Source organism: Amorphotheca resinae (assembly GCF_003019875.1).
Source record: "Amorphotheca resinae ATCC 22711 unplaced genomic scaffold M430scaffold_9, whole genome shotgun sequence".
NCBI classification, from domain to species: domain Eukaryota; kingdom Fungi; phylum Ascomycota; class Leotiomycetes; order Helotiales; family Amorphothecaceae; genus Amorphotheca; species Amorphotheca resinae.
Genome location: NW_020194479.1, coordinates 757,442 through 778,652, shown reverse-complemented (window position 1 = coordinate 778,652; position 21,211 = coordinate 757,442). Strand labels below are relative to the sequence as shown.

At 50.3% G+C, this 21,211-nt stretch overlaps 6 protein-coding genes across 6 annotated transcripts; 4 read left to right on the top strand and 2 right to left on the bottom strand.

Annotated features, from left to right (window-relative positions):
• The first annotated feature begins 146 nt into the window (after nucleotides 1-146).
• On the top strand, nucleotides 147-1,225 carry M430DRAFT_36203 (hypothetical protein). Its single transcript, XM_024866889.1, has 2 exons — nucleotides 147-776; nucleotides 830-1,225. Exons 1-2 carry the CDS (start codon nucleotides 402-404, stop codon nucleotides 1,016-1,018), a joined length of 564 nt encoding a protein of 187 aa, XP_024718995.1. The 5' UTR covers nucleotides 147-401; the 3' UTR covers nucleotides 1,019-1,225.
• Nucleotides 1,064-7,807, bottom strand: M430DRAFT_43823 (hypothetical protein). The gene is made up of 4 exons (XM_024867649.1): nucleotides 7,259-7,807; nucleotides 1,864-7,200; nucleotides 1,577-1,812; nucleotides 1,064-1,521 (listed from the first exon to the last, which is right to left on the bottom strand). The coding sequence occupies exons 1-4, from the start codon at nucleotides 7,548-7,550 to the stop codon at nucleotides 1,228-1,230; spliced, it is 6,159 nt and encodes a 2,052-aa protein (XP_024718994.1). The 5' UTR covers nucleotides 7,551-7,807; the 3' UTR covers nucleotides 1,064-1,227.
• Nucleotides 7,808-7,946: 139 nt separating this feature from the next.
• Nucleotides 7,947-9,208, top strand: M430DRAFT_36202 (hypothetical protein). Its single transcript, XM_024866888.1, has one exon. The coding sequence runs from the start codon at nucleotides 8,043-8,045 to the stop codon at nucleotides 8,934-8,936; it is 894 nt and encodes a 297-aa protein (XP_024718993.1). The 5' UTR covers nucleotides 7,947-8,042; the 3' UTR covers nucleotides 8,937-9,208.
• A 388-nt stretch (nucleotides 9,209-9,596) lies between these two features.
• Nucleotides 9,597-10,342, top strand: M430DRAFT_20916 (hypothetical protein; the record flags this gene model as incomplete). Its single annotated transcript, XM_024864395.1, has 2 exons — nucleotides 9,597-9,771; nucleotides 9,852-10,342. 2 exons carry the CDS (start codon nucleotides 9,597-9,599, stop codon nucleotides 10,340-10,342), a joined length of 666 nt encoding a protein of 221 aa, XP_024718992.1.
• Nucleotides 10,343-10,935: 593 nt separating this feature from the next.
• On the bottom strand, nucleotides 10,936-11,367 carry M430DRAFT_29574 (hypothetical protein; the record flags this gene model as incomplete). Its single annotated transcript, XM_024865887.1, has 1 exon — nucleotides 10,936-11,367. The coding sequence occupies one exon, from the start codon at nucleotides 11,365-11,367 to the stop codon at nucleotides 10,936-10,938; it is 432 nt and encodes a 143-aa protein (XP_024718991.1).
• A 7,253-nt stretch (nucleotides 11,368-18,620) lies between these two features.
• M430DRAFT_263484 (hypothetical protein) lies at nucleotides 18,621-20,364 on the top strand. Its single transcript, XM_024865375.1, has 3 exons — nucleotides 18,621-19,229; nucleotides 19,282-19,421; nucleotides 19,470-20,364. Exons 1-3 carry the CDS (start codon nucleotides 18,773-18,775, stop codon nucleotides 20,232-20,234), a joined length of 1,362 nt encoding a protein of 453 aa, XP_024718990.1. The 5' UTR covers nucleotides 18,621-18,772; the 3' UTR covers nucleotides 20,235-20,364.
• The last annotated feature ends 847 nt before the right edge of the window (nucleotides 20,365-21,211 follow it).

Genomic DNA, 21,211 nt, shown 5'->3' with positions numbered 1-21,211 from the left:
GTCGAGTTTATTCGAGGGGAGATCAAGTCATCAGCGATTGAATTTCTGTGATTGGTCGGTGGAAGCTACTACGGTGGTAGCAGCAGACCTTTGCCGCAAAACCTCCGAGAACCTCGACGACGAGCTGAGAACGACAGTCAATTGGAGCCAAACTCTCCCAGTCGAGCCCAGTTACCCCAAGATGCGCATCTCGACGTGAATTTTACTACCGGCGTCTGCGGATTCTGGAGCAAATCTATCAGATGTGAGCGGCGCCTAAGTCAAGCACTGGGAATGCCAGTTCTGATACTACAGTAATCCGAGTCCCATTGCTCTACACACTACACGTTTATTGACGGCGTCGAGATACAACAGAAAGCAACTTCCCAAATACAAGAATTGGCACAAAAGGGAGAGGCATAATGGCGTCCTCAAAACGTGTCTCCATCATGCCCGCGCCGAAACCCCCCTTCTCTTGCGCACCCAACATCGTTATAGCAGATAATGCTTCCTTGACCGGTACACATCCCATATCTGTCGGACCGCAGAGCGTAATACACCCTCGAACCAAGCTAAACTCGACCTATGCTCCCATAACAATTGGTAGTAGCTGTATCATCAGCGAGCGTAGCATGATTGGGCTTCAAAGCGCACCTTCCGATTATCAAACAAAAGGCGTGGTGATTGGGAATGGTGTCGTGGTGGAAGTTGGGGCCGTCGTCGAGGCGATGGAGATTGGAGAGGGATGTGTGATTGAGGTTAACGCAAGGATTGGGAAGGGCGCAGTGATAGGAAAGGTATTACTGATCTTGTTCGATCAAGAGATAGGCTGCTGACAGTTTTCAAATAGCACTGTAAGATTGGAGCAATGTGTGAGGTGGCAGAAGGGGACGTCATTGGAGACTTTACGGTGGTTTATGCAAATGGAATGCGGAGAGTGGACAGGGGCGGTGTTGAGGATCTCAAGTTGAGGATGGTGGGACGACAGGTTGAAGTTCTGAGAAAGCTTATACCCAGCAATCCAGCAAAGTTTCAATGAGTCAGGGCAATTGACGGTGAATCGTTGCTTTTCCGATGGCAGTACCGCCGATCTCTCATATCAAAGGGTACTTTTGTACAAGCCCTCCATTTGCTACCATGCCTGTACACTCCTAGATGCGCCATGCCTCAATTTCGACAAATGAAAGCCGTCCTTAGCTACCTTATGCAGTAAATTATATGATACAACCAAGATGCGCCCTCCCACTTTTAATGACTTTGACCGCCGCCCCGAGGCCTTTTCCCTCCATGACCCTGCTGAGCTCCACCAGCCGACCCATCTTCTCGAGGTCGTTTCTGACCTTGACCGCCGGGACTAAAACTTTGTGCCCCTGCGTTCAAACCACCTCTCTGTCCAGAGCCGCCACCTCGACCACGACCGGCCGCTGGTCCACCACGTCCTGCTTGGTACATAGCGTTTCCGCGACCTCGAGTGGGAGGTCCACCCCGTATTTGTGGGATCTGACTTGGTGGCCGGATGTTACTGCTACCTGATGATGGCGCCTAGGAACTGATTAGATTGCAATAGTATAGAATACGGTGGGAGGAGGGGACTCACTGAAGCAATGTTGCTAGGAGGCGCAGGTAATGTACCGTTTGATGGTGACGGGATATTTGATGGCTGTGATGGCTGTGATGGCTGTGACGGTTGTGACGGTTGTGGTGGTTGCGATGGTTGTGTTGGTTGCGATGGTTGCGATGGTGCTCGAGGTATCCCGGAAGGAGGAGCCTCGGTCTTGACCTCCGCAGGCTTGGAAGCCGGACCACCAGTTCCGTTTGCTTGACTGGCTGGTTCTTCGACGCAGATTAGATTATGACAGATGCTTTTTCGAAGGGGAAACATACCTGGGATAACAGCAGGAGGTGGCTTAGCGTCCTTAGCTATCTCCCAAACTTCAACGACAGGCTTCTGAGGTGTCTCTTTGGCAGCCTTTTCGACAACTTCAAGCTTTGCGGAAAAAACTTTGATTCTATTCTCCGCCATGTTTATCTTCAAAGCTGATTTCTTCTCGGCCATGAATACAGCTTGAGTTTTGGCAGTTTCAGCCATTTGGTTAGCCTCGGCAAGTTTCTCAGCGATGATTTTCTCTCGTTCTTCCTTGAGCTTCTGGGTTTCGGCCTCTACCTTCTTCTTGAGATTACCGGCAAGGATTGCCTTGACTGTGGGATTTGTTGAAAGAAGTTCTCGAACTTGGGCATCGGATAAACTAGAGCCATCGGATACTGTTGCTCCCACGGTCGGTTGGCTTGGAGTGGCAGGAGCGGCAGGAGCGGCAGAAGGGGCATCTTCGGCCTTAGGTAGAGCTGGTGGTGCCGTAGGCTTTTCGTTCAGAGTTTTGGATTCCGCAAGCCAGATCTGCTTTTCTTGCTCGAGCTTTAATTTGTAATCGGCCTCGTATTTCTCTTTTGACTCGGCCAGCTTCTTATTTAAAGCCGTCTTCATCTTCTCGGACCGCGCTTTTAATGTGTTTTCCATCTGCTGCTCGATCTTCGCAGCCCTCTCTTCCTGTTCTCTGGCCTTCGCTTCTGCAGCAGCAATACGATCCTCAAGAGCTTTCTTTTCGTCCTCGGAAATACTTGGCTTCGGGGTCTCATCAATTTGGCCTTCTTCGACACCGTTTTCTGCGGTATTGGTAGAGGTCTCGACTGTCTGTTGTGAAGACGCTTCTGCGGCGGCTGCAGCTTCAGCTAAGGCACGGTCCCTCTCCGACGTTACATTCTTGAGCTGCACTCGCAAATCGGCAAGTTCAATTTCGAGGGATGCCTTTTCTTTCTTAACCGCATCAAGCTCCGTACGAAGGTTGGTGAGCTCTTGGTCAAGTGCGCCGTCGGTTCCTGTTTGAGGTTCAACTGGAGGAACCACTGCAGCTTGGTTGGATGATGACTCGGTGACACTCGCCAAAGCGCGGGCTAGTTCAGATTTGACACCTTCTAATTCCTGGCCAAGGGATGCGAGCCTTTGTTCTGCTGCATCCTTTTCATGAACAGCGGTCTCTAATTCTTGTTTGAGGGAAGACAGTTGCTGCTGGAGAGCTTCCTTCTCTTGATTGGCCAGATCCTTTTCAGCAGTCCTGTCTGCAATGGTTTTTGCTTGGATACGTGACCGTTCTTTGGCTTGGTCAATCAACTTCTGCCGTGACTGCTGCCAAGCCGCCTTCTCAGCTTCCAAGGCCTGGAATTTCTCTTGAAGTGGTTGTTTCTCTTCGAGCAAAGAATCCCTCTCTGCTCGTAATGATTCGATCGTCTCCTTGAGCTGCTCCATTTCAGCAGGATCGATACGATCATATTTGGAAATAATGTCTTGGGTCCGTTTCTGCCAACGGTCCCGGTCCTCCTGTAAGAGCCGCATCTCCCCTTCCATGGTCTCCTTGCCGTGCTCGAGCTCATGAATCTTTGCCTCTAGAGGTTGAATTTGCTCCATTAGCTCTTCCACACGTTTTGTCTTCTCCGTTAATTGGCTCTGAGCTTGACGAGCCTCGTTTCGTAATGTGATACTGCTTTCCCTGAATAGATTCAGTTCATTCAGCTTCTCCAAGAGATCTTTATGTGCAATTGAACTTCGGCCCCCATCAGCGTTTAGGCGACGTTCTTGCTCAAGTTTTAGCTTGCTCTCATCCAGCTGTGACTGTGTATAGTCAAGTTGCTGCTGCAGACGCTTGGCCTCTTGGACTTTGAGGTCATATTGGACCTCGACAATTTCCTTTTCACGGCGTAGGAAAGTATTCAGCTCACGAAGGCCATCAACGTTGCGGTCATTTGTTGACTCCGCCGCTGGTGACCCAGCGTCAGTTGTGCCAGCAACGGTTGAGCGACTTTCCTGAAGAGCTGAGATCTGGGATCCTAGGTGTTCAAGTTGTTGATGAAGGAGCTTATTCTGTGCATTGACATCGTCTCGTCTTGTTCTCAACTCGGCCAACTCCTGCTCGAATTGTTCCCTACGCTCTTCCCAGGAACTCTCACTCTGGCTTAAAGTAACCCTAGCAGATTCGGCTTCAGCTCTGAGAGTTGCGGACTCGGTCTTCAGTTGGTTGTATTCGGCTCGAAGATTTTGGAGCAGTTTTGCTGCTTCCGCGTGCTTAACTAACTCATTCTCGTAATCCTGTTGAGCCTTTGTGGCAATGGTTGCCTGGGCGCGAAGATCCTGCTGATGGAATTGTGCTGCGACAGCATGCCTTTCGTCCTCATCCTTTAACCGCAAAATTTCTGCTTCAAGAGCTGCCTTTTCTTCTCCGGCCTGCCTAGCGATCTCGGCCTGCTGATTTCGTAACGTTGTCAACTCATTATTAGTGGTGGTGAGCTCCGCTGAGATGTCGTCAATCCTTTGTTGGAGTTCTCTGATCTTAGAATCTTTCTCCTCGATTATGCGATCCATTTCTTCGCGATACTGATCTTGGGTCGCATTGATACTTTCGAGTTCTTCTTCGGCAGACTGACTGATTGACTTGTACTGCTCCATTTGGCTCTTTGTGCTCTCTAGCTCCGACTTCGTAAGATCCAAAGTCCGCTTCAATTCAGCAACTTCAAGCGCCAAGTCCTGTTCTCTGCTCAGAGAATCGTCTTGGTCTTCGTGTCCGTTAGTGGCGACGCCCGTTTCACCATTTGTACCTGGCCGTGGTGTTGGTCTCGGCTGGAGAAGTCCCAATCGCTCTTCCGCGCTCTTCAGTTCGATAGTAAGTTCGTCGACTCGAGACTGAAGATGGTCACGGGTTGTCTTTGCTGCTACCAATTCCTCGCGCACCTGGCTGAGGCTATTGGCGAGATCGTCTATCCGCTTTTGACTCTGCTGAGAATCATACTCTTTTCGTAACTGGGCTTTCTTGTTGTCCTCAATTTCATCGCTAAGCTTGCGTTTCGTTGTATTCAACTCGGCCTCAAGAGACTCTACCTGCGCCTGTAATCGTCTTCGAGTTTCGGAGTCGGATAGTTCACGCTCGTTCTGCAATGTTTGCTGATTGGCGATTAGGTTGTTCAGTCTGGTCCGCTCGTTCATCAAAGCCTCGTTATCCTGACTGAGGCGATCTTGAATGTCTTTCGCTAACTTCTTCTCCGCCTTCAAGTTAGCATTCTCATTTCGCATGCTCTCAACCAAGCCTTTAGCCTCAACAAGGTCCTCGGCTACTTGTTGAGTACGAAGATCCTGTTTAGCAGCTGCTTCAGAGAGTATCTGAGAACGCTTCTGCAGTTCATTGTTCTCGTTCTGCAGCATCGTGTAATTGGAATGCAGCATCTCATAGCGCTCGCTGGCCAGCGTCAACTGGCTGTTGACCTTGGCAATCTCAGCCTGGAGAGAGACCTTTTCCATCGAGAGCTTCTCTGTATACTCCTTCATAGTACGGCGATCAGTAGCCTGCTCTTCCCGATATTGATCGAACTGTACTTGGAGTTCTCGTAAAGCGGCCACGTGGTTAGTGCTATCTCTGTTCCCAGAATTCTGTTCAATGGTGGGCATGACACCATTCTGATTACCATCAACTGATTGTCCGAACATGGAGGCCAGATCTGAAGATGGAGGTAGCTGTCCGCGATGTTGAAGCATGCGCCGGAACATATCTCTCTCCTTGACGTAACTCTCAGTGCGGATGACCATATTTTTCAGTTCATCCTTGTAGTTTTCAATCTTCGCTTGAAGGTTCTGAACCTCTTCATGATCCTTCGCAGCTTGGTTTTTGGCCGCCAAGGCTTCCTCGCTCTCCATCTGCGCTCCCAGTTGCCTGGTGATCTTGAGCAGCTCTTGGTTCTTCTCCTGGAGCTCACTTACGCTGCGGAAGACAGTGAGTCTTTGGCTGATGAACCGATCGGTATCAGTCAATCCCTCCAAAGCTTCCTCACTGACTTCTCCTCGAGCCAGGCGTTCGAGCTGTGCTCGGTCCGCGGCACTCAGCGCATCCAAGCCTCGTTCTCGAGCATCTAATTCGCAGAGTAGCATCTTGATCTGGGCGCTAAGATCTCGGAGCTGTTGCCGGAGAATGTTAGCCTCCGCCTGTGCTGTAGAAGCCTCCATCTCTGCTTTTCTGGCATCCTTCTTCGCACGTTCCCTCTCCTGCCCGGTCTGGTCAACGAATTTTGACATTTCGATGACCTCCTGTTGAAGACGTTCATGTTCTGCTTGCATCTCTTCAATCTCGGGTTGCTTGGCCTCTAATCCTTGCATCATCTCCTCCATCTCAGCTTCAAGTCGGTCGGCTCGTCGTTTCTCGGTCGCTAACTGTCCTTTAACTTTATAGAGCTCATCAATGGCTTGTGTTGCTGTGATCGCAGACCTCCCTCGAACAGACCCTGGAGTTCCAAATTGAGCTGGAGATCCAGATCTCCCAAGCATTGATCCCTGGAGACCATGACGTGGGGTACCAGGCACAGACCCTGCTTGAGTTTGTCCTGCTATGAGGGCCTCGAGTCGATCGACTTCCGCTTCCAACTCCGCAATCCGATGTTCTGCCTGTTCCCGATCTTGTCTCTCGGCTTCTGCATCCTGCCGACTCCTGCCAACCTCTTCCGCTGCATCGTCCTTCGCCTTCTCCAACGCTGCTTCAACATCCCTTAGCCTATTGCGGTGCGTTTCAGTTTGCTGGGACTGCAGCTCAGCAAGACGGTGAGCACTTTCCAATTCTTGACGGAAGCCCTCCTCAGTCTTGGCCGCTGCTTCTTGAAGTTGCTGAACTTTGGACAATGAATCCTCTGCCTTCTTTTGTACCTCGTCGAGCCTGGTTCGAAGAGCTTGCTCTGTCCGCTTCAAAGCGTCTAAATTGGAGGTGAGCTCTTCATTCTCCCGCTGGAGCTCGGCGATTCTTGCTCCCTTCTCTTTCCTTTGCTTTAAAGCTTCGGCAGTCTTAGTTTTCAATTCGTTCTCGAACCATTCGTTGTTGCGCTTGGCCAACTCAATTTCTTGTCTAAGAGACTGTTCTCGGAACTTGACACTCGAGGCCGCAGAATTTGCATTTTGAACAGATTGTTGTAGGGCAGTAATCTGCTGACTGAGCTCCAAGCCTTTCTGGTGTTGCTTCTGCAGATCCTGAGCGAGATTGTCGTTCACAGTATTTTTTGATTCAAGAGCAGCGACAGTATCCCGGTTGGCGGCTTCGAGAGATGCGATTCGAGCTCGCAAAGTTTCCACCTCGGAGGTCGAGGTCGTCGAAGAGGATTTCAATGCTTGGAGCTCACTTTCGAGAGCCGATCGCGCGTTTTCTAGAAAATATAAAAGTGAGTAGATGAGCCTCAAGAATTCCGTACTTGAAGTAGCTACCTTCTTCCTTCAGCTTGGTCCGAAGTTCCTCGACAGTCTTCTGCGATTTGTCGATCGTGGACCTCAGACCCTCAACACGCGTCTCTGCACTCCGAACTGCATTTTCCAGCTCGATATCCACCCGTAATTTATCTGCCGCCAGCTCATCATGCTCGCGCGCTTTTGCTTGGACCGCATCAAGGACTGATCGAACAAGCTCTGCCGTAGGTGCATCAATAACAGTGGTCAGAGTTTGTTGCGGCACACTGAGGTACGCCGACAAATACTCGGTATCCAGTACTGCCGTGGCCATGATTTTCACGGTCCTCCGGACAGGTCCTCATCAATTTTGGTAATATTTCATGAACATGAGGGCGTATGGGATATTCGAAAGTGAACTCGTCGCGTCGTTTTGCTGGATGCGCTGTGCCGAAAATCCTGGCAACATATGCAGGAGAACGAAAAGTGAGATAGTTGGACTCAGCGCATTCCTGGGATAAAAGTTCAAAGAATTCCTTCAACCCTCCAGATCACGTTTGTCGCCGCGAATGGGTGCGTTTCTGCGAGTTGACAGGCTTCTTTGACTTCTACTGTAGTAGAGCTTGGGTCGTTTGTTACGAATACGTCTAGCGCGAACCGAACGCCGCGCTCTTTCTTACCTAGTGAATCTTTAAGGCAAGGCAATAAATATTGGTAGCCTCGTGAACGTCCTGAATTAAATCAACTCTCTACATAGTCCAGGCTGCACCAGAGTCTGAGCAGCATAACACATCCCTTTGATCATACACCTTCGGCGGGGTTCAACATGTCATCCTACCTCGAAAAGCAACAAGAGGCGTTCAAGAGCAATGTCATATCAGCTGCTCCCAAAGTCTCCAACAAACGAACCTTCGCTGCGCCCGCTACCTCTGTGCCTTCTCCAGCGCCATCCACGGCTTCGAACACATCGAAACCCGAGAATAAAGATGCCAAACGGAAGAGAGAGCCCCAAAATGTCGTCTACTCGCAACCTGCCGCGACAGGCTATGGAACAGAAGCATTCACACAGGTCACCTATGTCATCGAATTCTTGAAGAAGAAAGATGAGCCCAAGAGCTTCCGAGATATTTTGGAATATTTAAGCCAGGTACACGTAGATGAGGCAAAGAAGAGGCTCATCATTTCAATCCTCAAGAAGCACGACAGAGTCAGATGGATTCCAGACCCGCAGTCGAAGGCATGGGACTCGGGCACGTTCATGCACCGACCTATCATCAATGTTCGCACAAAGGATGACCTGATAGCATATCTACAGAACAAGCCCGATGCACAAGGAGTCTCCGTCAAAGATCTGAAGGATGGGTGGCCAGATTGTGAAGAGGCGATCAATGAGTTGGAGGCCGAGCACAAGATCCTAGTTACAAGGACAAAGAAGGACAATCATGCAAGGATGGTATGGAGCAACGATCCTTCTCTTGTCCACAAGATCGATCCCGAATTCCAAGTTATGTGGCGCCAGACAGAATTGCCAAGTGTCGATGACCTTGTCCGAAAACTACAAGAGGCCGGCCAGAAACCCGCGAGCGAAGACCCAAGTAAGCGTGTCAAGCCTCCTCCAAAGCCGAAGGAGAAGAAGAAGAAGGCCCCGAGAAAGGGTGGACGGACCACGAATACTCATATGGAACACCTCCTCAAGGATTATTCACACTTGAAACGTTAAGGCTCGATCTGGACAATATCGAGGGTTTGTGAACAGCAGTCACATTGCAAGGGTTTCTGAGATGGCGTTTGAGAAAAGGACCCGGTATGATCATTTAGCGATGGCGTTTGGATTGGCGGGTCTCAACAGCGTGATGAACATCACTCTTCAATAAGAACCTGGAATGGCGAAAGCAACAAGCTATAAAGTGGGTTCAGGGAGTTTTGATTGCCTGCGGCGGAGCTTTTCAATATATGTATTCTATCCTACCTGGAATCCATACACACGTTACCTTAAAGTGCCTTACCTTTACCTACTTTAGGTACGTACCCCACGAACTGTACTCTATTCAGTGTGTCCCCGAACAAGGCTTGGCAAGATATGAAGCGTCTTTAGGTACTGGGAGGCCTTGAATTCCTGATGTGCCACGTGACCGCGATCCACGCAGACGCGCGCTAATCAGCCGAGGTCCGTTCCCAGGTACCTTACCTTATTCCCAATAAAGCGGGGTGTCCGTCATCGACGCCAAAGATTAGAAATCAAGCCGAGTGGAAGAAGCTCGAAATCTGATAAGTAAACACTCAAATCATTCTTTCCTTTTGTCGCCTTAATATTCCCTCTAGACTGTCTATTTGATTCCATTACCCTCTTTAGTTTATGTTTAGACCAACTCTCCGCAGAATGACGAAATTCGATATCGAAATCGTCAGTGACACAGTGTGTCCTTGGTGCTATGTAGGCAAGCAGAAGCTCGAGCAGGCAATCCGCACATACAAGGAATTGCACCCTGACTCGAACGACGAATTCTCAACAACATGGATGCCTTTTTATCTCAATCCTGGCTCTCCCAAAGTTGGTACGTGAAGCTGAAGAAGGCTTTGGACTCGTCCGAATTCTTCTTTTTGTTTAGAAAGGCAGATACTGAGAGATCCACAGGTGTTGATAAGTTGGCTCACTACCAAGCCAAATTCGGCAAGGAACGCACAGCAATGATGTTCGAGCGCCTGGCGCAAGTGGGCAAGGACTGCGGCATCAACTTCAAGTTCGGAGGCAAGACGGGGAACACGCGGGACAGCCACCGGTTAATTCAGCTGGGCAAGACGAAGTCGCCGGCGATGCAGACGCGGGTGGTGGAGGAGTTCTTCAAGAAGTACTTCGAGCAGGAGGCCGACATCACGAGCCATGAGGTGCTGAAGGACGCGGCCGTACGCGCGGGCTTGGACGCAAAGGAGGTCGACGAGTGGTTGAACAGCGACAATGGCGGCAAGGAGGTGGATGCCGAGGTGTTGCAGGCGCAGCGGAACCAGATCAGCGGGGTCCCGAATTTCACCATCCAGGGCAAATATGAGATTGGTGGTGCGCAGGACCCGAGCGTGTTCCTGCGGGTGTTCGAGAGGATCAAGGCTACGGAGGAAGCGAAAGCATGAGCAGGGGATGCTTGTGGGTTCTGAAGACCTGCGTACTGTACTCAAGTCGATTCAATGGATGGTAAATGAACTTTCCTTCTGTTGTCTCTTCATTTCCTCACTGCGGATATTTTGACGGCGTCTTTGTGACTATCAAATCCAAAACTATCTGGGCAAGTCTACGCACTATTATCTACCTAACTTTATATCTCCAGGTATCAATATTCCTTAGATCCCCTCAATAATAGGCAGGTAACGTCTGCCACCTTTCTCCGCCTCATTACTTGTACTTCTATTCCAAGAAATGGGAATATACCTAGTAAAGGGGATAAGCAAGCAGTGCCGTTCTCATATTCAAAGCCTGGATTGTTTACAATCCGCACTTTCAATAAACAAACATCTCTTACAATTACCCGTCTAGACAAGAAGTCGTAGCGTGCATTGGTCTTGTATTAGATATATGGTGCTTTCTTGCTTGATGCCTTGATGGATATCAGAAGTTCTTGAAAGCGCACAACGTCGAAGTCGCAACCTCATCAGCGCCATCAAGCCCAATTCTCTCCAACCCCCTCCCTTCTCAATATCCAGATCCTCCCATCCCCATCTCTCACCATCTAACATTCAAAGACCTGCGCGCAAGAAAACTCCCCATCCGCCTCCCCCTCCCCCTCCTCCCCATCAACCCAACACTCCCTCCCATCGCCCCCAAACTTCCACCCGCGATACAAAAAAACCGGCGCCTTTCCCCCCATCAACCTCTCCACCCCAATCCTCTCCCCTCCCACCTCCAACACGCCAGTTTTCCCAACCTCTACCAATCCCTGCCCTAGGAGATTACACTCAATATCCATGACATACAGATGGACGACGTCGGTGAAGAAGCGACTGCCGAGAACGCAGCGAGAGCCCGATTGCGTGAAGCACTCGCGGAAATCGCGGCAGAATGTGCCGGGGATCAGGGGTGGTGGTGTGAGGACAGCCGTTTGAGGGATGGGCGTCGTGGGCGCGAGGGAGATGGTGAAGTTGAGAAGAGCCTTGAATTTCATGTTGAGTGTTGGTTCGGGGGTCGGCTGGTAGGAGGGTGAGTTAGTTAGATTGTCTTTTTCTCTTTCAAGAGGCTTGAGAGGGTTGGATTGGGATGGGGATGAAATGAATGGTGTGAGAGAGGGACTTATTTACCTGGCTGGAGATGAATCGGTATTTTGACAAGTCTTGGTTTGTGTATGTAGACGTGAACTCTTGCTGATGCTTGATGCGGTTTATTGTTGTTGACAGCTGGGCTGCTTGGTGTGTTGTCTTTGATAGCTTCAAGAGTTTGAGAAAGTTGCTATAGCAGCTGACTGCTTGGTCTCGGCGCTGATGATAGCCTTAAGGGAGTTTGTTTCGATTTAAAAAATAAGGCTGATGCTCGCTGTTATTGAATTTCACGTAGTTATCGACTGAAGGAAAAGTTACGAAACAAACCAGCGTATAGATTGCCCATATGAAGAATTCATATGCACAGCTACCTACCTTAGTAACAAATTGGACGTATATACACCTCTCGAGACATTTCCCATAACAGCTGGTATAGAGAAATATAGCACAATTTAGAGGAAGCAAGCGAGCAATGAACAAACCGTGGAAAGGAGGATAAGGGAAGTATTTTTTCAGACCTTGGAGTCCCAACCTGCATAGGCCCATTCATTGATATAAAGTTCAATAGCTGTTTTTGTCACAACTAAGTAATCATTCTTCTGATATTCCATAAATCTCGTACTTCCATCCTCCAGGTCTAACCGCTAAGCCATACTTATACATAACATAAGGACGTCCCCTTTTCTCTAGATATAGATTCGAGCATATCCCCTCCTCGATACTTCTAGATGCCGCTTCATCCCGCTTGCCCTAAGCCTCTGGGAGAAGCTCAATTGAATAGCCTGGGGCGACATGTTTTGCTGGGCCAAGGCGCCATTGACTTAAGTCTGCAAGAAGAAGCACCAAATGGGATCATGAGCTGCAGATTCCCAGTTCCAGCAATTCTATACCTGCATAGAATGGCATTGCTTCAATGGCCCATTCCCAATGCAAAGTTTTGGCTATATTGCATACACGGACTGCACGAGAATACAAGACAGCATTTTAAGAGGCTTGCAGTCGCCAGGACCTCGAGAAGATAGGCCATATTGGTATCATTCTTTGATAATGAACGCAGCAAATCATCTGATATGAAAATCCCATTGCCATGCAAATGAGTTGCTATTTGTTATTTCACAACACGTCGGATGGATCGTTTGTTACTAACAACCCGTCAGACACGGTTCGGAACTACAGTGTTCCTAGAATCAAAAGTGCATGCCACATCCCCAGTTTCCAAAGGAGCGGGAGAGTAATGAAGGGAGCAGCGCGAAGAAACGCTTGCCCTAATGGACCCGTGCTCCCAGACTTGCTTATAAGGACCAAAGCGGTGCAGTGATTGCGCACAAGTTGAAGTAGATGGTAATCTGCAAATCACTTAAAGTATTATGAACTAGGAGCATCCTAACATTCTGTTATTTGAAGAGGACACTAAACCAATTCATGTCTTTTTGGTTATACCACTTGGGAACAATCTGGTCTGTACTCACTCGAAGAGGTCAAAGTAGGAGGGAATAGTTATAATTCATGTTGCTGAACTCTTCTGTGACCGTTGAATTCGCCACAACTAGGTTCATCAAGAGCAAATCGTCGATTACGAAGGGTCAATTATCCAACTGTCCTCAAATCACTAGATCTTCAAGAGTCTCTCCACAGCTGCGAATCATCTCTCTTCGCCACGACACATACAAGGAATTCAATATATCTAAAGAGGCAAAGATAGCGTAGTGCTTCAAAGCATGCAGCGGCGACGGTGTCCGCCACGCAGACTTGTTCCTCACCCGGGATTGCCACGTAGAATGATAATTCCCCGCTCCTGCGGAACAATTACCACTCTCAATTTGGGACATGTTCATGTGGCGTTGAATGATAGCATCATTGGGCTGAGGAGAGCGCTCGCCAGCCCCCCAGTTTCCGAGGGACTTTTCGCGCTCTCCCACTAGTCGGCCTCCGGCCGCTCTAAACTAGCTGCTGGACTTCTGAGCTGGCTTTCTTCCATCCTTCTTCTAGAAGGAGGCATTGCAGTAGTAGTGGGTGGAGGGTCGGTCCCTCCTGGAGCTGAGACCCTGTGCAGCGGCATGGAGAGAAGCTACTCCGTAAGGAGCTTGAACGCGCCCCCCACTTGGAACGGACGAGCAAGTGATAGGATCAAGGAATGGTCTGAACGAGAAGATAACGATACAGCAGATGACGGGATCGACTGGATTTGAAAAAAGATGGCGCAAAGGCACTCTTTCAAGAATCCAGCTGCATGGCTCGCCCACCGAGATGATGGCTACCAACTTGCCCTAATAGGGACGCAATTTGCCTCTCGTCATGTTCGAATTGTACGAAACTCGCCATGATGAGAAATGAAAGCCTTTGCCCCCACGAATTTGTCATTGCATGGAGCCGCATTATTCGACAGCGCATCTACATGAGATAATTCCTTCTGAGAGCGCCGACCACGAGAGAGTGGCACAAGACAGGACGCCGCAACAAGGTCGCCTTGCAACCAAAACTAAGACGACGATCCGTTCACGCCAAGCCACGCCACGCCACCGCTACTTCGTCTTACAGTACTCTGTACAGAGCCATTGCCAACGGGTTGCATTTTCAGGAAACCGACCTGGCACCGACTCTGACGGAGGAGTCGTCAAGTCAGAGCGGCACGTGTGAGCCCCCTCCATTACTCGTGCGGTACCCCGGATGAAGAGCGGGGCGGAGCGAGCGGATTAGACTTTGCCAGCGGAGCCGGCTACAGTCGACCGTACTCCGTGCTTTGCTTGGTGGCGAGTGACCAATCAAGGGCCAAGGTATCAGAGGCCAGTGCACGTACCCGATTGTGGACGATGCCAAATAATCCCTTGCCGCTGGACCAACAAGGGATTTGGAATTTGAGTTTCAAGAGCGCCTCTCATACAACCATGATCCATCATCCCTTACGGAGTACTTTCTCCAGAGCGGGACAAGAAGAACCGAAATCAGGCTGGTCATCTGATTGATTGATGCGAGATTACTGCTTTCAAGATGATCGGGCTTCCCGACGCATTTTACCGAGTTGGCATAGTGTCAGAAGTTAGAGTCTTGGAATCGTGAAACACTGAAACAAGGCCGTTTTAATGCGGAATGGGGTCATAGAGCGTCCTTCTGGAAGGTGGGAAGGCTTCTAGCGGACGGCGGCCCGGTAATGAACACGGACCTGTGCTTTGGTGGGGCCTGTGGCTGTGTGGGTCAGGCGGATACGCGTCTGTACCGCCGTACCTGTCCGTCCTGTGTGTTGAAGAGCGAGGAGGCCTTTGAGGATGGAGACTTGAGCAAGAAGTAACCTGTAGATAGTAGTTGAAGTCTCTCGAACATACGTCCATTGAAGAACACCTTCACGTACGCTGGAGGACGTATAGAGATGGGCAGACCGATGAAATAGTAATAGGCTTTTACGGTTGTACTCCGTATTCTTCCTCCCTTGCCGCGCAGGGTTACTAAGAATCGCGGTCCCGCATGCAGAGTACTGAGATAGGGGTAGCGACAGTAATAGCGTCGCATTTTCGCACGGTACGGAGGGCTTGTAGCAAAAGTTAGCAGGAAGGCTATTTCAAGAGCGCCCGGGTCCCTCGAGTCAAGGTGATGCTCTAATTTCTCCCTCAATGCCTGCGGCCAAGGCGCCGAGAAGGCACGTTATCAGCATCATGTTACACGAACACTCAGAAAAGAGTAAATATGAATGGGTGCTTGCGCTTCTAAAAAGAGAAAAGTATTCTGGCGAGAGAGGGAGATTTGGGACGGCTCGTACTGACCTATTACGGTATAGGCAAGGACCGGTTGGGGGCGCGGCCAGCGGACCCCAGCCGGCCCAGCACAACCCAGTGCCATGGAGAAAACGGGATGGGTTGGAGCGCCTGGTAGGGAGTTTTAGATCTGACGAAATGATGGCAGGGAGTGACAGGGTTCCCACGTTGCATGTGCAAGGGCGCGCTCCCTCGGGACACTGGAAAGTGGGGATACTCCGTAGAGCTCCATTATTCAGGGACCTGGTGTGAAGCCACGTAGAACAAAGCCTTTGCTAGAACGTAATAAGCAGCAGAGGCGGCCAAGCGAGGTAAAATTGAAGCAAATTATCAGATCCTCAACCCCGGCTTGCCGACCTGGACCCGCCTCCTTCAAGGCATGCCCCCTTTCAGGCTTCGGGTATGTCGTCGGCCCGTTGTCCTCCCTGATTCCTGAAGCTGGTGGCACAGACAGACCCTCGCCTCGCGTGGAAGCTATTTCAAAGTACCTGGCGCCCTCCCTCTCAAGGTTCAAGTCTCAAGGCTGTCTTAGAAGCTCTGTATCGTGTGGTCGAGAGGACAGAATTCTTGAGGGCCATTTGATTACCGTCTTGGAGATCGCTCTCTCCGTTCTTCCGAAAAATCAAGCATCTCCGTGCTGAAGCCAGAGCTGCCCCGCTTTCGGGGCAGCATAAACACCAATAGGCGACGGATGGCTCCTTTTCTGGCTATTAATATTCACACTTACAATTTTTTGGGAGGGGCACGCCGCGGGCGTGGGGGTTAGAGGGCTATCTGTTCAACTAGCGGTCCTTGCAGGGCACTTGGAGGAGGCAACTGATTTCCCGGGAGCTGCCCCGGGACCAAAGGTACGGTGTACCAACTATCAAGGATGGGTGCAGATGGTGGACGAGGCGCGCTGTCAAAGCACTTCTAATAATGTCGTAGGTCAGACAGGGCCTGAGCTGTGAGTTGATGCGAATATTTCGGCCACGGCTTTACCCCGCCTAAGCACCCGAGGCAAGCACCGGCTTGTAAGTTGTAACAAAGACCACGATATGTGGTAGCCCGGTACTTTGATTTGGACAGGGCTTTCAGAAATGACTCGGCAGGTTGCCAGCCCATGTATTCTCGCGAAGGATCTGAGAAGGTGGTTCAAATGCAACCACAGGCTGTACGTTACCACGAATAGTGCCATGACTCCAAGATCTGAGACCGTCCAGCCTCTCACAGGCGCCTGGAGTTTGTACACCGTAAACAAATGTTTCGTACTGGACTTCGGCGACAAATCATAGTCGCTACGACGTATATCGGAGGACGTACGGCGCGTCCTCCGGACCAGGCTTAAGCTTTCGCTACAGTAGGTACAGGACTCGTACAGTACTCACCGTGCGTCAAGCAAGGGTTTGGGGGGCGAGGGGGGAAGAGCCGTTCTGGAAGCCTTGCCACTTTCTAGAAGGACGAGCAACCATCGTCCTGCACCCCCTTTTGCACTGTACGTACAGTCAGTCCTGTGTGCACGCTACACACGGTACACGGTACACACAGTACACAGGACGGCCTTGCACAGGACGGTACTCGCAGCGCTTCCAGAAGAGCCATAACCACATCCTGGAGGACGGCGGGAGGGCCCGGGGCCCAAGAACCACGCAAGCATGAACCTGTCAAAACCATAGTAGTCAGCAAAAGGTCTTTCCTCGCAGGGGCCAGGAGAGCAAAAATACTCAGCAAGATCATTGGTAGACGGGGACCAGGCAGCGAGAGACAAGAGTGAGGCAAAAAGGACGATGGTGTGGCTCTTGCGGTAGCGGCACTCCGTCCTTACTACCCAGTCACCCAGTGCTCCCCTAGTGCCTTAGCGACCCACGCAGGCCGAGAAAAAGTACGAAGTAACGAAGCTGGGTAAACCTTACTACCTTACATACCTGACCTCCATAATCCATACTACACCTGCGTTCTTGTACATCCGTACCCTATTCTTACCTGCAATTCCACCACTTCTCTCTCGCCTCCAAGCAAAGCATCACGGCAAGGGACGGTCGTTTTCTGGAGGAGAAGCGGCTTCGACTGCTCCCGAGCGTATTTCCTCGAACCCTCCGCCGTCAACCTTGACGTCTGCAGGGAGCATCGCATGGTTCACCCCGAGGCGTTCATTCCATGAGCTGTGTCACCGCCACTGTAACCTCCTTCTCCAACGTCGGGTCCCCCATATCTACCGCAAGTCGATCTCCCTCGCGGTTCATCCAGCTGAAGACGCAACAGCTAACAGTTCACAGGCCCCAGCTCTTTCTTGGGCAGCTTATGATCCACCCACGTCGCTGGCCTCCAAGTCCGCACGTACCCGAGTCCATTGCGGTCCTCTCTCCGCAGCGGCGCCGTTCTCCTTTTTCAAATTGATTACTCGATCCACTGGCCACAGCTGTCTGCGAGGTGAAGGTCGTTCAGCAAGGCCTCCAGCCAGCCGAAAACACCGCGGACTCAAAGGGCAAAGAATATCCCGTGGAGGCAAAGTCACAACAGAAAGGAGGATCAGTTGTGCCCCGGAGCAAATACCAAGCCCGCTGTCCGTGTGAGATCTTGCAGATCAGACCTCACAGCCGCTCTTATTATCCATTACTCCTTCCCACATTGGTGCGGACACCCAATTCGACAGATCATCTCATCAGACGAACCTCTGGCTCGTGCCTCAGACACTGCAGTATACCGTCCAGCTTCTATCCAGCGAGACGACGTAGTGAGACACGTACAGCGTTTGGGTAGACAACCACTGACCGAGGCGGGACTTTGTCTGGGCATTATTTACGAGATTCTTTCCGCCGACCTGATTCTCCACGGCAGTCCAAACACTTATTGTGCCTCTGTGAAAGAGACTCGGCCGTTTTGCTTGGTTATTCGTCGCCAAGAGTTTGAGAAGATTCAGGGATTCAGCAGACAGGCCACTTAAATTCCCTAACCGGCGGCTCGGTGCCCGTGCGTTTCTGACATAGCCGCCCCTAGCCAACCCGGCATCCGTATTTGCGGATATTTTGAAGCTGGGAATTTCAGGTAGCAAGGTCAGTCCAACCATTCTTAAGCGCCTCACTGTCGTCTTTGACATGTGGAGCGCGTCCGGGTCGATGCATGTTTGAACACTTCATCCTCTTGACCTCCTATTCTCCTCCAGAGGCGGAAATCGGCGGTGAACGCGCAGATCATTTTGGCGCGCGAACACCGTCCACCCACATCGAGGCTGACCTTTTTCAAATTATCATAGACTCCCCGATACACAAAGGAACCTTTGTACATTCGTCATCTGAGCTCTAGTTCTCTACCCACTGACCCTCTCGGTCAAGTCTTTCGTTGATCCTTGGGTTAACTGAATATTGAGCTGTGTTTGACATATCAGTTCTGGTGAGGAGACTCCACGTCGTCCCCTGCGGATAGCCTTCCGAAGGTTCGTCTCCGAGACAAAGCGCCACATTCGAGAGACAGCACCAGATCCCGAATCTAGATCAACTAGTTGGACGAACGCGTGAACCGAGCGTCAAGTGCCTATAACCACCTCCTTCCTCACATATCCTTTGGTCTTGCGATATCCTCGACAGGAGCCATGGACATCAAACAAATCGTGAATTCTAAAGGCCCAAAAGGTGCAGCGGCCGCAGCCGCAGCCGCAGCCGCAAATGGAGTGGCTCAAGATATGCATCTACTGCATTCCATTTCTCAAGCCAACGGCTTCCCTATGTCGGAGACCGGTTCAGAGCGAGGTAATTCGCCGCATGATTCCGAGCACTCAAGGTACTCAGCTCCGAGGCTTGTTGGTCAAATGAACGGGATGAACGGAGCACCAAATATGCGCTACCCTTCGCCAACCGTCATGCAGAACCCTTTGCCAATGTTACAGCAACCCTACCGGCCCGAAAATGCTTTCGACAATGCTGCGATGCAGCAGGATGGTAACCGAGGACCCGTACGTCAGGGACCAGGAGATGGCGTGGTTCAGAAGGCCTTTCCATGCAGCACATGTGGCAAGGGATTTGCGCGAAGAAGTGATCTTGCACGACATGGTAAGTCCTGATAAAGCTCTGATCTGTCACTATATATTAACAATCCCGACAGAGCGGATACACAGTGGTGTTAGGCCTCATGTCTGTGATCATCCTGGCTGCCATAAGCAATTCATACAACGGTCGGCATTGACTGTTCACCAACGAGTTCATACGGGAGAGAAGCCCCATATGTGCGAACGTTGTGGCAAGGTAAGCTACTTTGCTGTTGATTATTGACCTTCTGCTAAACTACTGCAGCCTTTCAGTGATTCGAGTTCTCTTGCAAGACATCGAAGGATACATTCCGGCAAACGACCGTATAAATGCCCTTACGCAGACTGCCAGAAGACCTTTACTCGTCGTACCACCCTGACCCGTCACCAGAATCATCATACTGGCACTGTAGAAGAAGCCGCAGCAGCGACTGCAGCAGCTCTAGCCACGAGAGGCAGTAGTAACCGTGGGGGGCGGCAACGCTCAGAAGGCGAGCAGTACTCGAATAATGGCTCGCCAATATCGACACCTTCACCAGCTCAGAGAAATATGTCTGCATCGCCAAATTCGGAACTTGCACCGATGAATAACATGCATCGCCATCCTGGTGAATATCCTTACCTGAACAACAGTCCCTTACCAGGCCATCTTCGAGGCGAATACCATGCCGCGAACCAGCCACAACCCGCAACAACCGCCTTTTCGAATGGCATGCGACCGACGTCACATCCTACCGGCTATGGCCCCCCCTCTATCCTCGAACCACCTGCGAATATGGAGCAGAGACAGCCAGGAAGTGCAAATGGAAGCCCTCATATGGGCAGTGTTGGGTGGCAATCTCCCTCACATAATAATATGCCTTCCCCGTCACAAAGCAATGGTTATGTCTACCCAGATCCTGATCCTTATGGCTCAGCTGTCGGACATATGTTCTACCCGAACTCCAACATCAGGAGACCTCAAAGTACGGAACCCGACGGATATGAGATGAAGCCAAGGATGAACGAGATGTGGCAGGCGGCTCAATAAATTAATTTGATACTGATCTTTTACACGCTGATCTGCGTTTCTTTGTCGCATCGACATATTGCTCAGATTACCTCTTACTCTTTTACAAACTGTTGTTGATACCCTGTATACTTCGCGTTATTACTGCTTAGCACAACAGCCGTACTTTTCATTTGTCACATCGGGTATTTTTAAGGAGCATTGCATACATAAAGGGTTTCATGGCACCTTTACAAAAATAGCGTCTACCTAATCTCTCTTGCTTTCGTTAATGCCACTATATGTCGTTCCCATCCCCTCCCACATTTCCTTCTACTTCTTCGTCAGCTCAAACCCTCCATCTAGATCTTGTTTGTGTGGCAGATAGCCCTGACGGGCAGAAAGACGGAAGGTGCGAGGCAGATGGCGATGTTAATGATACTCATGATTCTCTTGCATTCAGCAGCTTCTGTTTTTGTTTTATTTTATTTTTTTACTTATCTCTTAGACATTTGCAATGGCTATCTAAGGCTCGAAGGGCAGATCTAGCCGCGATGATGGATGGGATGGTAGAAGGGTTGCGGGAGAAAGAAAGAATGCAGCTTTGCTTGGTAGATATAAAAATATTAAGCGCTAGCTATATGAGCGGTATTTTGCCTATAGGGCGCGCGGAAATTACAAGAAATTATTCATCATCCGGTTCATGTTCCATGTTCACCACCACCGTCATTATCTTTTGACAGATACTCTAGAAGCTTAGATATATGTGAGCACATGCATTACTTACCTAGGGAGATTAGAGATAGATGCTTTTGTGGTGGGGAGGGGGGGTTCTTGGATTCTTAATCCGGAATATACCCATCCAGGCCATATAAAAGCGCGGAAGCTCGAAGGAGAGAGAGGATACAAGACTGCGGTAAAATCGTAGAGATATACTGGGATTGAAGTGCGAATGTTGAACTTCTATCTATCCCCCTTGCCCCTTTTCTTTTCTCTTTTTCTGCTTTTTTTTGGGGGGG

Bases quoted from the DNA above. Each gene is read 5' to 3' on its own strand.
- M430DRAFT_36203 (XM_024866889.1), top strand. From the start codon at position 402: ATGGCGTCCTCAAAACGTGTCTCCATCATGCCCGCGCCGAAACCCCCC. The intron at 777-829 runs GTATTACTGATC...GTTTTCAAATAG, and splicing joins AGGGCGCAGTGATAGGAAAG to CACTGTAAGATTGGAGCAAT.
- M430DRAFT_263484 (XM_024865375.1), top strand. From the start codon at position 18,773: ATGGACATCAAACAAATCGTGAATTCTAAAGGCCCAAAAGGTGCAGCG. The intron at 19,230-19,281 runs GTAAGTCCTGAT...CAATCCCGACAG, and splicing joins AAGTGATCTTGCACGACATG to AGCGGATACACAGTGGTGTT. The intron at 19,422-19,469 runs GTAAGCTACTTT...AAACTACTGCAG, and splicing joins TGTGCGAACGTTGTGGCAAG to CCTTTCAGTGATTCGAGTTC.
- M430DRAFT_43823 (XM_024867649.1), bottom strand. From the start codon at position 7,550: ATGGCCACGGCAGTACTGGATACCGAGTATTTGTCGGCGTACCTCAGT. The intron at 7,201-7,258 runs GTAGCTACTTCA...TATATTTTCTAG, and splicing joins GACCAAGCTGAAGGAAGAAG to AAAACGCGCGATCGGCTCTC. The intron at 1,813-1,863 runs GTATGTTTCCCC...TCTGCGTCGAAG, and splicing joins ACCTCCTGCTGTTATCCCAG to AACCAGCCAGTCAAGCAAAC.
- M430DRAFT_36202 (XM_024866888.1), top strand. From the start codon at position 8,043: ATGTCATCCTACCTCGAAAAGCAACAAGAGGCGTTCAAGAGCAATGTC.